The following is a 13,365-nucleotide window of genomic DNA, read 5'->3' as shown; positions in this document are numbered from 1 at the left end:
AGGCTGACCTTGAACTCAGAGACCCACCTGTGCCCCACTCCCCATCCCAGTGCTGGGACTAATTTTTAAAAAAAATATTTATTTATTTTATGTGTATATGTGTGTGCCCAAGTGTATGTACATATGTGGAGGCACCCACAGAGGTCAGAAGAGGTATTGGATCCTCTGGAACTGGAGTTACAGATGGTTGTAAGCCACCATGTGGATGCTGGGAAGTGAACTCAGGGTCTCTCCATGAGCAGTCAATTTGTGCTCCTAAAATCTCTGAGCCATCTCTCCAGCCCATACTGTCTTCTTTTTTCAAAAATCTTTCTTTCTTTCTTTTTCTTTCTTTCTTTCTTTCTTTCTTTCTTTCTTTCTTTCTTTCTTTCTTTTTCTTTCTTTCTTTCTTGTTATTCTGCATACAATATTCTGTCTGTGTGTATGTCTACAGGCCAGAAGAGGGCACCAGACCTTATTACAGATGGTTGTGAGCCACCATGTGGTTGCCGGGAATTGAACTCAGGACCTTTGGACGAGCAGGCAATGCTCTTAACCATTGAGCCATCTCTCCAGCCCCCCCCATACTGTCTTCTTAATGCTAGTCAGATAATGCTGATTTTTAGACCATTCATAACTCAAAATATAGACATAGGCTCCACTTTCCAGTGGCCTGCTCCATTCACAAATGACTCTGGAAAGTGCCCTTCAACGGGTCAGCCACCATTCCCCAACATTTAAGTGCTCAGCCCTTCCTGAAGAGCAAGTAGCACACTACACCAAGCCTATTAACTAGTTTCTGGCTACCTTCTTATTTTTTTTTCAAAAAAGATTTACTTACTAATTATGTATACAGTGTTCTACCTGCATGTACACCTGCACACCAGAAGAGAATACAAGATCTCATTATAGATGGTTGTGAGCCACCATGTGGTTGCTGGGAATTGATCTCAGGACCTCTGAAAGAGCAGCAAGTGCTCTTAACCTCTGAGCCATCTCTCTAGTAGGTTACCTTCCTTTTTTAATATTTATTTATTTATTTATTATGTATACAATATTCTGTCTGTGTTTATGTCTGCAGGCCAGAAGAGGGCACCAGACCTCATTACAGATGGTTGTGAGCCACCATGTGGTTGCCGGGAATTGAACTCAGAACCTTTGGAAGAGCAGGCAATGCTCTTAACCACTGAGCCATCTCTCCAGCCCCCTAGATGACCTTCTTGTGGCAAACATTTGACGTGCCTCTGAACATACACACTGTTTTGTTGTTGTTGCTGCTGCTGCTGCTGTTTTGTTTGTTTCTTGAGACAGAGTTTCTGTGTAATAGTCCAGGCTGTTCTGGAACTCGCTTTGTAGACCAGGCTGGCCTAGAATTTAGAGAGATCCACCTGCCTGTCTCCTGAGTGCTGGGATTGAAGGTGTGCATCACTACCACCTGGCCATATACACTGTTTTGTTCAGTTTAATACATAAGATACATTTTGAGAAGGGGAACTAAGCCTAAGAGTAGGTTCCTTACTGTTACAACTATTATTGTTTTTCAATACTATGTAGCCTTGGCTGTCCTGGAACTCACTATGGAGACCAGATTAGTCTCAAACTCAGAGATCCCGTCTATGCAGCCCCATTCCTGGGATTACAGGTGTTTGCTGCAGTGTCCATCTTTGTACACAGGTACTAGAAACTGATCTCAGGTCTTATGCCTGTATGGCAAGCACTACTTACTGAGCCATCTCCCTACCCTTTAATTTATACACCAGAAAACATGTAAGTTGAGACAAGGACATTGATAAGTTTTTGACAAAGAAATATACCCATGTAATCATCATGTCAAAATGTAGAGGCCCTGTGGGGGCGGGTGGAGGGGACAGAGCTGATGTCAGATGTCGTCCTCAATCACTTTCCACCGAGTGTGTGTGTGTGTGTGTGTGTGAGAGAGAGAGAGAGAGAGAGAGAGAGAGAGAGAGAGAGAGAGAGAGAGAGAGAGAGAGAGAGAGAGAGGGAGGGAGGGAGGGAGGGAGGGAGAGAGAAAGAGAGAGATAAGGTCTCTTACTGAACCTGGAGCTTGTCAATTTGGCTAGAATGGCTGGCCATTAAATTTCAGGGCTCTTGCTGTTTCTGCCTCCCCAGTACTTGGATTACAGGTACATGCCATTTCACTTGGCTTTTTAATATGGGTGCTGGGGATCCAAACTTGGGTCTTCATGCTTGTATGGTAACACTTCACTGATTGAACCATCGTTGTAGCACTCTAAAGTACCTTAGCACTCGGGAGGCAGAGGCAGGCGGATCTCTGTGAGTTCGAGACCAGCCTGGTCTACAAGAGCTAGTTCCAGGACAGGCTCCAAAGCCACAGAGAAACCCTGTCTCGAAAAACCAAAAAAAAAAAATAAATAAATAAATAAATAAATAAATAAATAAATAAATAAATAAAAATATATGGGTAAAAACTCATTTTTAAAAAAAGATTTATTTGTTTATTATGGAGACAGTGATCTGCCTGCACACCAGAAGAGAGCATCAGATCTCATTATAGACGGCTGTGAGCCACCATGTGGTTGCTGGGAATTGAACTCAGGACCTCTGCAAGAGCAGCCAGTGCTCTTAACCTCTGAGCCATCTCTCCAGCCCTAAAGTACCTTTTAAAAATAAAAATTGAGGGGAGCTGGAGAGATGGCTCAGAGGTTAAGAGCACTGGCTGATCTTCTAAAACACTAATGCAAATAAACTAAGAAAAAATAATTTAAAAAATTAAAAATTGAACATTTACTCTCAGCACTCAGGAGGTAGAGGCAGGCAGATATCTGTGAGTTTGAGGCCAGTCCCATCTATCAAGTTTCAGGCCATCCAGGGCTACATAGCAAGCCTTTATCTTACTGAAAATAACAAACAAATGAAAACCAAACCCTACAAATTAAGCTGGGTCTGGTGGTACATGCTTCTAAATGCAGTACTTGGGAGGCTGGGTTAGGAGAACTGCTGTGGGATCAAGGCCAGCTGATGTTACATAGTAAGACCGAGAGAGAGAGGGAGAGGGAGAGGGAGAGGGAGAGGGAGAGGGAGAGGGAGAGGGAGAGGGAGAGGGAGGGAGGGAGAGAGAACTGTCATGATTCTATATACCTATTACCCTATCACCTAGAAGGTAGAGGCAGAAAGACCAGCTCAGGACTAACCTCAGAGATGGCTCCTGCTGCTAAGCCTGACAACCTGAGTTTGATCTCAGCAATCCACATTGAGGAAGAAGAGGACTAACTCCCAAAACTTGCCCTCTGACCTCCACTTATACACACTCCCCTCAAATAAGTAATACATGTAAATAGATAGGCACTTAGTAATACAATGTATCTGTGTGGTTCAAACTCCCCAAGTACAAAGAGCCAGAGTGAAATCCTCCTGTCTTCCCACCTCACACACCCTGGTTGTGTTAAAACATTCTCTTCTACACACACGCACACATGCGCGCGCGCGCGCGCGCACACACACACACACACACACACACACACACGCAACTGCCAGGGGCCAAGAGGCATGCGGATATCCTCCTCAGCAATGACCTACTAGTGTATCCTCTACCACTTCTCATAGAAACCCTTTCCTATAAACAAATCCACTCTGCCCTTAAAGGACAACATACACCTGTACTAATGGAAGTAAACGCAAGCGCAGCTGGACAGCACCTCCTGCTGGTACTGGTGTGGCCCCACAGTGAGTAGATATTGTCAAGCCTGTCTTAGGACCTCCATATACCAACCCAGGGGCACCCTCTCTCTCCCAGGAGGCAGCACAGGACTATAGGAATTAAGAGGCTGCTTCAGGACTCAACCATAAAAACAAGCTTGGCCACTGGTGAGGATGAAAGGGATTCAGCAGCAGCCACAAAACAGTGCTACATGTGACAAGTGACAAAAAGCAAAGGAGAAGCCAGTAGCCTTTGCTTGTGCGATGTGTAAGACTCAGACCTTGAGGGACCCAGGAGACAAAGGGTTGACAAAGGGTAGGAGAGCAGAAAACATGCCTTTAATCCCAGCACTCTCTGAATTCAAAGCCAGACTGGTGTGCAGAGTGAGTTCCAGGATAGCCTGGTGCTTGTGCTTTTGTGTGTTCTTTTCCTCTCAAAACAACAACAACAATAACAATTCAAAATCTTTTTAAATGTAAGACATATTCATCGTTCTCTTATAAAAGAATAATGGGCGGAGAGTGGTGGCTCATATATTTATTTCTAGCAGTTGAAAGGCTAGAGAAGGAGGCTCCCTGCAGAGTTTGAGGTCTACTTGGGCTACGAAGTATAAGATCCTATCTCAAAAATCAGGGAGAGTTGTGGAGATGGTTCAGTGCCTAAGAGTACTGACTGCTCTTACAAAGGACCCAGATTTGAGTCCTAGAACCCACATAGCGGCTCAGAACCATTTGTATTCCTCACTCCTGGTTGTCTAGAGGTAGGGTCTGGGTCTGGGGGTTCTCCGGCTCTTGCAGAAGTTTGAGGTGCACCAAACAGAACTGAACTTCCATTCACATCCCTCATGCAGAGCAACACAGAATCTAAAGCAGTTCTATTTACACAGGTCTCAACTACTTCCCCTCTGGTTTCAGAATGATGAAAAAAATATCTGAAAGCTTTAGGGGACTCCAGGGAACACCATGCATGGTGCTCTCTTACCACCAAGACAAGATCCCCTATAGCCTATTTCCTGCCCAGAGAATTGGCTGCAGCCCATCGTTAACATTTCCAATCTGCAGAGTTCTAACTTTGATACAGCCCAAGTCACCTTCACATTCAGTCACACCCTTAGGAGATACACAATTCTGTGTGCGAGGAAAGTATGGGGGAACACCTTTGGCTTCTGGTGAAACAAATGGATAATCTACACCTCAACAGCTTGGAAAGGCCACTGCAGTGGCTGTGCTAAGTTCAGGGCACATCTTGAGGCACCATGAAAACAGCAAGGGTTCATACAGGGATACTAGAGGCAGGTACAATAGAGACTCAGTTGCCTCCCAGATAGGCAGCCTCAAAATGAGGCTACAAGGCTAAGAATCCTTCCTACACAGATGGGCTTTTGGAGACTTGATGTCTGGACATCAAAATCCTTGGGAAAAAAAGGGCTGAGGAAGCAGCTCAGTAGTGGAACCCCACCTATCATGTACAATAAGGGCCCAGAGCTCAATCCTCAGCGCTGGAAGAAAACAAAACACTTGATCAAAAGGAGTAAAGTTCTTAGGGAACTGGCAGGATAGTGATACAGGTTCAGAAAGAATCAGGAGACCTACCAGACAACATAATGGTGCTGGTCTTACCTGTGCGCCCCTCGAGTAGGACCTGAAGATGGTGCAGAACCTGCCCTGGCCCGAAGTGTCCCTGAAACACACAGGAGGGTCAACAGCATGCACGAGTATTCCCAGTATGAGAGGCTCAGTCCTGTCTTTCTTCTTCTTGTTTTTTTTTAGACAGTCTCACTGTGTAATTTTGACTAGGATGGGCTACATAGAATAGGCTAGCCTCGAATTCACAAAAGTCTCTGCCTGCCTCTGCCTCTGGAGTACTGACTGGGATTAAAGGCAAGTGTACACACAGCTCCTTCTTAATTTGTGTTTGTTTTGGTTTTTTGAGACAGGTTTCTCTGTGTAACAGCACTAGCTGTCCCAGAAGTCACTTTTTATATCAAGCTGGCCTTGAACTCACAGAGATCTGCCCTGAGTGTTGGGATTACACCATGCCCAGCCTTAATTTTTATTTTACATGTATGAACAACACATGCATGCCTAATGCCCATGAGAGGCCTGAAGTGGGTGTTAGACCCACTGGAACTGAAAATTATACACTGCTGTGAGCTGTAGCATGGGTGTTGGGACCCAAATCTGGGTCCTCTCAAAGAGCAGCAGTCCTCTTCTTTTTTTTAAAAAAAATATTTATTCATTATGTATACAGTATTCTCTCTGTGTGTATGCCTGCAGGCCAGAAGAGGGCACCAGACTTCATTACAGATGGTTGTTAGCCACCATGTGGTTGCTGGGAATTGAACTTGGGACCTTTGGAAGAGCAGGCAATGCTCTTAACCACTGAGCCATCTCTCCAGCCCAGGGAAACAAGTTTTTATGGGTAAAATTGGAGGAGGTGCCAGGCAGTGGTGGTGCATGCCTTTAATCCCAGCAGAGGCAGAGGTAAGAGGATCTCTGTGGGTTCGAGGCTAGCCTAATCTACAGAGTGAGTTCCAAGACAGCAAAGACTGTATCAGAGAGAAGCCCTGTCTCAAAAAACAAAAACAAACAAACAAACAAAATTGGAGGAGGCTTTAAAATAAAATATCCTGGGTTTTTTGTTTTGCTCATCATGGAGAAAAATCCAGTTTGAACAGAGTCTATTTAAAAGGTTACTGCAAATAAGATGCTTTCTCATGGGGCTGGAGAGATGGCTCAGCAGTTAAGAGCATTGGCTATTCTCCCAGAGGACCTGGGTCCAATTCCCAGCCCCACACGGCAGCTCACAACTATCTATAACTCCAAGATCTGACACTCTCACATAGACATACATGCAAGTAAAATATCAACACACATAAAAGTAAATAAAATATTTTTAAAAAGATGCTTCCTCACTTGGCTTCCATGTCCTCATCAGATTACCAACTCACCAGAGTTCCAGCTTGACACGCCGTCCGTCCAGTAGGATGGTGGTAGTCTTATAGTCAATTCCTGTGAGGAAGCAGATGGTGAGAGCGTCCATTAGTAATGGGCTTCACTGTGAGGTCCTCCTGCCCAAGTCTGTGTTTTAAACAGAAAAATATACTTCCTCAAATCCCACAATGACCCCCAGGGAAGCAGGAGCAGGAGGAAGGTGCTCATTGCCCTCAGCTATGGCTTTCTCAGGGCACCTGACTAGCTCACATTGTAGGGCAACCATGGGCAAGGTAGAAGCCCAGATCAGAATGGGACATTAGATATACTCAGGTCACACCAGTCTCTCTAACGGCTTTGAACCCAGAATGCCTGGAGGGAAATGGTTCACTCCCACTGTGACATGTTTTTCCTATAGATTCTACAGTTGAACTCTCAAAAAACAAAGTACTTCCTAATTCTTGGATTTATCACAGTTCTTAGATACTGATGCATCACCAAGATGAAGGTATTTCCTTATTACTTAGGTTTTGTTTGTTTTTTTGAGACAGGGTAGCCCTGGCCATCCTGAACTTGCTCTATAGACCAGGCTGGCCTCCAAATCAGAGATTCGCCTACCTCTACCTCTTGAGTAGGTGTGTGCCACCACTGCCAAGGGTCTTCAGATGTAGCCCAGGCTGGCCTTAAGCTCATGCAGTCTCCTGCCTGAGCACCCGAGGATTACAGATGAGACCACCACACAGGACCAAAGTAATCTTTTAAAAATTCTGCTCCCCACAAAGCTCTCCAAAGAACTTTATGCTTACTCTACCTTGAGGGTTTGCTTTATGTTTTCACATTTTTATGAAGAAAAAAAAAAAAACAGATGTTGGTGGAAGCAGGCTGCACTGGATATTTAATTTATATAAACACTGGAGCCTTATCAGATCCACCAGTGGTGCCCATTTGTTTTTTAAACGGGGGGGGGGGGGGGGAGGACACCAGCAATGATGAACAACGATGACACAATGGAGCTTACTACGCAGCAAAGGTTCCTGAACAGTAACTCCCTCTCTCAACTCCAGTTTAAACCTTAAAGACATCAGTTTCTTATTTTTCACATAATACTTGCAAGCCAGGTGTAGCGATACACAACTATAATTCTACCACTTGGGAGGCAGATGCAGATCTAGAACTCAAGGTCACTTTTCTCTGCACAGTAAGTTCAAGGCTGCCTAATCTACAGAAAATCATGTCTAAAACCTAACAAGTTAACTGTGTTCCAAGAGGACTTGGAGATGGACATTTAAAATGCACAGGTACCACTCTCACAGAATGTGGTGTACATGCGCATATGCACATCTGCACACCCAGTGCACAACCTGTGTGCATTGAGTGTACATTGTTGTCTGTGCGCCTATACCCCTGTGTATCTCTATGTCTACATTACAGTACAACATCCTCTTCCGGCATCAGTAGCTTCTTCTGAGCCATCTTCTGCCTGGTCAACTAGTAACTGCATTCAAACTTGGTTCTCATGCATTAAAGGACACTATAACAGAGTGAAAAATTGCAACATACAGAAGAAAATATTTGCAAATTATAAATCTTATTAAGACCGAGAGTTAGCCAGGCGGCGGTGGTGCACACCTTTAATCCCAGCACTCGGGAGGCAGAGGCAGGCGGATCTTTGTGAGTTCGAGGCCAGCCTGGTCTACAAGAGCTAGTTCCAGGGTTCCAGGACAGGCACCAAAGCTACAGAGAAACCCTGTTTTGAAAAAACAAACAAACAAACAAAAAAGACCGAGAGTTCTATAAAGAACTCCTTCAACTCAACAATAAAACAACTCAATTAAAAAATAGACAAAGACATATCCCTACAAAAGACATAGATAGCAATGGTCAACAAGCACAAAAAAAATTTGTAGCATTATTGGCAGCCATCAGAAAATGAAATCAGAACCCTATGCTAACCACTGCATACTGGATTACATGGCTAGACACAAAACAGATAGTGAGATATAGAGAAACAGCTGGGAATGCTAATACAATATGATTGTACAAATGTACAAACAAGTGGTGCTCCTGAGCTGTGAACTTGACAAGTGTGAAAAGTGTAGTTAAGACATGGATTTTTGAGACAGGGTTCTCTATGTAGTCTACCTGGCCTGGAACTTGTTATACAGCTGGCTTGAATTTGCAGCAATTCTCCTGCCTCTGACTCCTCTACTTCCATGACATAAGGTAGGGGTATTGCATACACACCACAGGATTGACCGCTGGACCAGGTCATAGTGCTCCCGTACCTTTTCCCTACTTTCCCGAGTTTCTATGGTAGAAGTTCAATGCTGGCAACTGCAGCTTCCAAGAGAAGCTTGTGGGGACACTATTGTGGTGATTTTTAATTAATTAATAACGCTGTTTTTTTTTTCCTTCCCCAAGACAGGGTTTCCCTGTGTAGTCCTGGCTGTCATGGAACTCACTCTGTAGATCAGGCTGGCCTTGAACTTAAAGAGATCCTCCTGCCTCTGCCAAGGCAAGTGCCACTACTGCCCGGTGTGCTTTTATTTGTTTGTTTGTTTTGAGGCAGGATCTCACTTCTATAGCTCTGGCTGTCTTCGAACTCACTATGTAGACTGGGCTGTCCTTGAACTCAAGAGATCTTTCATAGAGATCTCTCTGCCTCTGCTTCCTGAGTACTGGGATTAAAGGCATGTATCACCACACTTTGTACTGATTTTTGTCTGGCCTCTTTGAGAGCCATCAACAAGAACTACAGCACACATAGCCTTGACTGTGATCTGGACTCTCCAATCCTATCCCCGAGGAAAGCAACTATCTGACTACTAAACTACCCCTAGATGGCGCTGTGGCCACAGGCCTGCCAAGAGTGCAGCAGCTACAACTAGGAAGAGCCTACAAAGAGACCATGAAGTCACCAACAAACAGACCTGTCAGCCACATAAAGAGCTATGCTAATGGGCCTGTCACTGTCCTCAGCTGGCTTTGAAGTGGTCCCTGCTGACCGCGACACTGAAAGGCTCCCCCAGCCAGCACAACTGCCTTTCAGAATCAAACATTCTAGCAGCTCCAGCACCAGGAGGGCCTGGAACACTTCAACATGGAGATAGTTTGCAACTCTGGGAACCAGGTCAAGCATCTCAAGAGAGGAGCTTACCCGGGGTGGAGGGTTGGGGGGAGGACCAAGGGCCTGTTCTCCATATACACCTAGGTATTCTGTGCTCACCCAGGACACATGGACACAGTCATCCGATGGCCAGTGAACCAACCTCTCCCCCATCAGGCTTTAAACATTCAGCAGCTTTTTAAACGACGGAGCCTGGAGTAGAGCACAATAGTAAAACGTGATTTGCTACATACACAAGGTCCTGGGTTCAACTGCCAGCACCCAAAATAAAAGGGAGGGAATTTTAGACAAAGTAAATCATTCAATGTGCCAGGCATGCTGGCACACAGCTTTAATCCCAGTACTTTGGAGGTAGAAGCAGGCAGAACTCTTGAGTACATGGCCAGTCTAGTCTATATAGTTCCAGAACACCCAGAACCAAACAGACAGACCCTGCCTCCAAAAACAAAATAAAAATAAATAAATAGCCAGGCGGTGGTAGTGTACATGCACGCCTTTAATCCCAGCATTTGGGAGGCAGAAGTAGGCAGATCTCTGAGTTTAAGGCCAGCCTGGTCTACAGAGTGAGTTCTAGGCCAGCCAAGGCTACACAAAGAAATTCTGCCTTAAAAAAAAAAAAAAAAAAAAAAAGAAGAAAAAAAGAAAGGAGGAAGGAAGGAAGGAAGGAAGGGAGGAAGGAAGGAAGGAAGGAAGAAAGAAAGAAAGGAAGAAAGAAAGAAAGAAAGAAAGAAAAATAAAAGGAGCAATCTAGCTTTGTGGCACTGCATAAGTACCAGTGAATGCCCACCACAGGAGCCCACTGAGCTAGACTTTTCAGCTCTCCTGCCAGGAAGTGCAGGTGTTGCCTGGTAGACCTGTGGCTTAAGGAGGTCACAGGGGTTGGTGACAGGCGGCTTTGCATCAGTGCCCTCTAGCAGGTCCTTTTTTGGGGCAAAGTCAGGAAAGTGAAAACTGCTGTCCTCACCTGGAAAGCATCTTCCCTGACTTCTAGTCTTCTAGACTGGCTGAGCTACAGCCCAAGGCTAGTCAGCATCCCCCGAGATTCCTCCAGATTCTGGGCCATTCTCAGCAGAGTTGGGTGATTTTAATCTCTTGGCTCCCAGTTCAGTGAGCAGGACCTCACTACTCCCATTGCTCATTATACAGCTCTGAAGGGGTGCTACACTAAGCAACTAAAGAGAGCATAGTTCAGTAGAAGAGCATGCTTGGGGGTCTAATGACAGTTCACATTAAAGTGTTATGCCAAGATTACCAGGGAAGGAGCCCTTGGCTTGGAAGGGTTCTAAAAGGAGCAATTATCCAAGGCTTGAGGGTAAGTAGGCCCTGAGAAGGAGGGGGCACAGAGGTGGAGTGTGGTGGAAGACACAGAGCAGTGACCTGGAACAGGGCCTGAGCCAGGCACAAGACAGACAGCAGGCATGTGGGGCAAAGGCTGGCAGAGTCACGGGCAAGCTCAAGTCTGAACATGGCTGTAAGGGGATTGGTGGGTGTCAGTACAGGCCTTTCTACGTGAACACTGTCAGCACTACTCACTTTCCCCTTCTGTTTAAAAGTATTCTTCTTTTTCACCAGCTAAGACAACATAGCTTAATTCAAGATGCACAAGCCCCCAGAGGACCAGCTGCCCCTCAGGCCCAAGATCATCTGGGCTAAGGCTTCTCTAAGCAGAAGGGCCGCAGACCCAGCCACTATGCACTAGATCTGAAAGCCTCACCTAACAGTTTGGCTCTGTCCTTGTAGCCCTCTTGGTCATTTAAACCCAGCAAAATGCTGCCCCTTGGCAGACTTGAACACATTGTTTTTTAAATGTGCATTGCTGTTTTGCCTGCATGTATATTTGTATAAGGGTGTTAGAGCCCCTAGAACTGGAATTACAGACAGTTGAGAGCTGCCATGTGGAGGCTGAGAATTGAACTCAGAACTGCTGGAAGAGCAGCCAGTGCTCTTAAACCCTGAGCCATCTTTCCAGCCCCCTGAATACAATTTTTAACCTTATGAGATACATATCAAACAAGGAAACTGAGGCAAGGAGGTTATAATACTTGCTCCACTTATGAGAATAAAATGACTAGCCAGGGTCCTGGCTCTGTCTACCATATATTCAGGGCCTTTTGTTTAAGTTTATATGAAACCAAATCTCACAAAGCTACCCTTGAACTGTGCCAAGTGCCCTGCAACTCCCAACCTTTTCCTCTAACTTCTATCAGAATGTTTTCTCTGCTTGGGGATCAGTGCGGCCTTCAGCCTTGGTGCTGGATGCTGCCCTTCCTTCTGTTTGCCTTGTTCTACATGCTCAGATCCTGTCCTTCCTGACCCATGCTGGAGTCCTGGCCCAGCTACAGAAGAAGCAAGATGTGACTGCTTCACTGAATAAGATACCAAGCCATGTGGCTAGCATAGACAAGAATAATGGGCTAATATAAGTTATAAGAGTTAATAAGAAGCCTGAGCTAATGGGCCAATCAGTTTATAACTAATATAGACCTCTGTGTAATTTCTTTGGAACTTAATGATTGTGGGAACAGGGCAGGACAGAAAACTCAAGTCAACAAATGGCACCCACGTGGACAACTGCATCCACATAAAGCATGAGAGAGCTTGGGAAGTAATTACAGACAGAAAAGAATAAAGCATGGCTATTGATAGCAGCATTTTCTCAGGTGGGCTCTGTTTGCTAGAGGCAAATGCGTCTCATTTAAGAGAGGCTTCCTGACTCAGCTTTAGCTGCAAAACCTTGCAGCTCTTTTAAGAGGTCCTGCTACGAAACACTTAAATGGTGTTGATGAAAAGCTGACCGCATGCTTTTTGGTTTTTAGCCAAAGCAGGAAAAAAGTTGCACCACTTTAAAATGCTGGCTTTCTGGGCCGTCCTGCTAATGCAAACTCTGACTCTTTCAGGCAGGAGGTCCGGCTACAGAGCATTTGAGTGCGGTTTGTGAGCAGACTGCTGCAGCTTCTTTGGTGGCAGGGACTTTGAAACACCATAGAGTTGTAGCAATAAACATGGCTACAGCTGATACCTGACCCATTCTGGCTAGAGTGACTGTTAAGATAATTGTCCAAGTTTCTCATCTTCCCCCAGTCTTGCCTTTATATTCTATTTACTGGGAGATTATCTTAATTTAATTTCCAGCCTTTTTTTTTTTTTTTTTTTTTTCAATATCCACTGATTTGTTATTTCTGGCAGCTCTTTGGGGTCTGGATATCCCAACAGGGCAGGAACCTGGTCTTTGTTCTCAGAGGTGTGATGAGATGTCTGGAGCTCTCTGGTGTTCCCTGGGTCCTTTACTATACATGCTAATGAGCTTGTTTGTCCCTTTGCTCCCTACAAAAGCCCCTGAAAAGCTGCAGAAGTCGCAGAAGGCTCTGTGACTCTGGCTTGGAAACCAGTGTTTGTGGAGCTGCTGCTGGTCTGTGGGTGTCTCTGGAACCTCTCTTGAACTGACAATTGTGCAGTGAAGACCAGACGCTTGCTTTGAGACCCTGTCTGCCAGTGCTGGAGCCAAGGGGTGCCAAGTTCCCCCATTTAGAATGAAATTGGCCTAAGAGGACTCTGTTATTAGCTCCTTGCTTCTCTCCACCCTCATGCACCCGGTGGTGTCTGGTGTCCATGGCTCTATTCTCTAAGAGAATAAGCCTCCTGTGTCT

The 13,365-nt window shown here is 45.3% G+C and overlaps 1 protein-coding gene across 2 annotated transcripts in view; it reads right to left on the bottom strand.

The window, feature by feature from the left end:
- Window positions 1–13,365, bottom strand: part of Rab40c (RAB40C, member RAS oncogene family) — a 39,281-nt gene that overhangs the window by 5,999 nt on the left and 19,917 nt on the right. For both annotated transcript variants that reach the window (XM_038328716.1, XM_038328717.1), the window contains exons 3-4: window positions 6,609–6,669; window positions 5,278–5,338 (exon numbers count right to left, since the gene is read on the bottom strand). In XM_038328716.1, the coding sequence (XP_038184644.1) occupies window positions 5,278–5,338; window positions 6,609–6,669 (122 nt within the window). The remainder of the gene's footprint in view (window positions 1–5,277; window positions 5,339–6,608; window positions 6,670–13,365) is intronic.

This window comes from Arvicola amphibius, chromosome 4 (assembly GCF_903992535.2).
Source record: "Arvicola amphibius chromosome 4, mArvAmp1.2, whole genome shotgun sequence".
Classification (NCBI taxonomy): domain Eukaryota; kingdom Metazoa; phylum Chordata; class Mammalia; order Rodentia; family Cricetidae; genus Arvicola; species Arvicola amphibius.
The sequence above is the reverse complement of the archived record's forward strand: the minus strand, read 5'-3'. Positions and strand labels throughout refer to the sequence as shown.